The sequence below is a fragment of the Chrysochloris asiatica genome, unplaced genomic scaffold (genome assembly GCF_000296735.1).
Source record: "Chrysochloris asiatica unplaced genomic scaffold, ChrAsi1.0 scaffold00381, whole genome shotgun sequence".
Lineage (NCBI taxonomy): Eukaryota > Metazoa > Chordata > Mammalia > Afrosoricida > Chrysochloridae > Chrysochloris > Chrysochloris asiatica.
The window spans coordinates 123,303-125,343 of NW_006408899.1; the positions used below are offsets into that span (position 1 = coordinate 123,303).

Here is a 2,041-nt window from a genome sequence, read left to right on the forward strand (position 1 = left end):
CTCAATTTCCTAGATATTCTTTTGCATCTACATTTTCATTTATAATGATTTTAAGTCAGTTACATTTATTCACTTATACATTCATATTTTATTCATTTATCTAAAATGTAGTACAGTGAGTTTATATATCATATGTACATTTTATTAAATATCATGTATACTGTATTGGGAAATAAGGAAACAGTGACAAACCATCTTCAAAGAGTAAAAGTTATGATAGGTGAAATAAACAATGGAAAATTTGAAACAATAGGTAAAAGATAAAAAGGGTCCAGAAACACATGTGGAATCTTTGATATTAATTCAGCACCTCATAGCATTTGCCACATAATCAACATTAATCATACACAAATATTTATATATGTACATGTGCCTGCCCACATGGCCATATATGTGTACCACCAGTCACTGTTGCTAGATGTCATCAAATTGTTTCTGATTCATATCTACCCTATGGACAACAGCAAAAGACAATTGTTTCGGTCCTTTGTCATCATCACAATTGTTACTATGTTTAAGTATTTTGTTACTGCCACTATGTCAATCCATTTCATTGAGCTCTTCCTCATTTTTGATGACCCTCCACTTTACCAAGCATGATGTCCTTCTCCAGGGAATGGTCCCTCCTGATAATATGTCCAAAGTATGAGAGACAAGTGTCCCCATCCTTGCTTCTATGGAGCACTCTCACTGTACTTCTTCCTAGATTGGTTTGTTCACTCTTCTGGCAGTCCATGCTACTTTAAATGTTCTTTATCATCTACCAGTCAAGTTGTTGCTGTTAAGTGCCATTAAGTTGGTTCCAACTTATGGTGACCCTGAGTAGTGTTTCCAAGGAATGGCTAACGGGTTATGAACCACTGACTTTGTGGTTAGCAGTCCAGCTCTTTTCCAAGAGATTCTGCAAAATCTTTATGAATTACTGGTTTTCCTAGAGTCTAAATCTAGTATGCAAGTATTTTTTTTCCATGTACCACGAAGAAAGGGAGCAAATATATTTCACTGTTTGTTGATGACATTTTACTTATTCAATAAAATAGCCCTCTTTCCTTCTCCCTGTCAAAATCCAGAATTTTGGCATGGATTGTTGGCTGCTTAGATATCTGAAAAGATCACTGAGATATGGATTTTCCACTAGTTTCTGACATGATTGAAATTTCCCTATTACTTCAGCTGTTGTGATAACATCGGCCAAGCAGAGGTTTCCAATTTTGGTATTACTTATATTTGGAGATGGATAATTGTTCTACTTGATAAAAAGAAGGAATAATGAAAAAGAGGAAAATGCCCAAGGAGATGGTTTGACATAGTGGCAGCAGCAATGGGCTCAAACTTATCAACAGTTGTGAGGATTGCACAGTACTGGGCAGTGATTCATTCTGTAATGCATAGGATTGCTATGAATTGGAGTCAACTCACAGCACCTAACAACAACAACAACAGTAATTGTTATTCTAAGTGGTTGTTTTGGGTACTGTAGTATGCTTAACAGACTATCTAGCCTGTATACACAAGATGCCAGTAACTCCACTCCACTTCCAAGATACTGATTGCAACTAAACATTTCCAGATATTCCCTTGAGAACAATATTACCAACAGTTGACAACTATTGTGCTTGAAAGAGCATTGCGGGTATCAATTGAACAGATCACAGAAATCACTGAGAAATTGGGTGGAATAATTATGGATTATACTATCATATTTCCAGGTTTCTGCAGTAAATTGTTTGAACAGATCAGATGCTGAAGGTCCTTATCAAGACATATTGACTCAACCTGCAGTTTATGAAGACTTACAGCTGCAAGATACACATACAACTGATAATGATCCATAAGACGTCATTATAATACCTTTTACTACACTGATCCATGATGGTAAACAATGATATATTTCTGATGAGAAATCTCTTCCTTACATTTTTCATTATGCAATTTCATAAACACACAGGGAGCAAATAATGTACTTTATTTTATCCTAGACATGTATACAATAGTATTTGTAATTCTACATTAATCAACTCCTGTTCACTTGGGTTATCCA

At 35.2% G+C, this 2,041-nt stretch overlaps 1 protein-coding gene across 1 annotated transcript in view; it reads left to right on the forward strand.

Annotated features, from left to right (window-relative positions):
* The window catches only part of LOC102832228 (membrane-spanning 4-domains subfamily A member 6A-like), a 64,042-nt gene extending 62,207 nt beyond the window's left edge, over positions 1 to 1,835 (forward strand). The window contains exon 8 of the mRNA XM_006876473.1: positions 1,710 to 1,835. Coding sequence (XP_006876535.1) covers positions 1,710 to 1,835 — 126 coding nt within the window. The remainder of the gene's footprint in view (positions 1 to 1,709) is intronic.
* Positions 1,836 to 2,041: the final 206 nt, after the last annotated feature.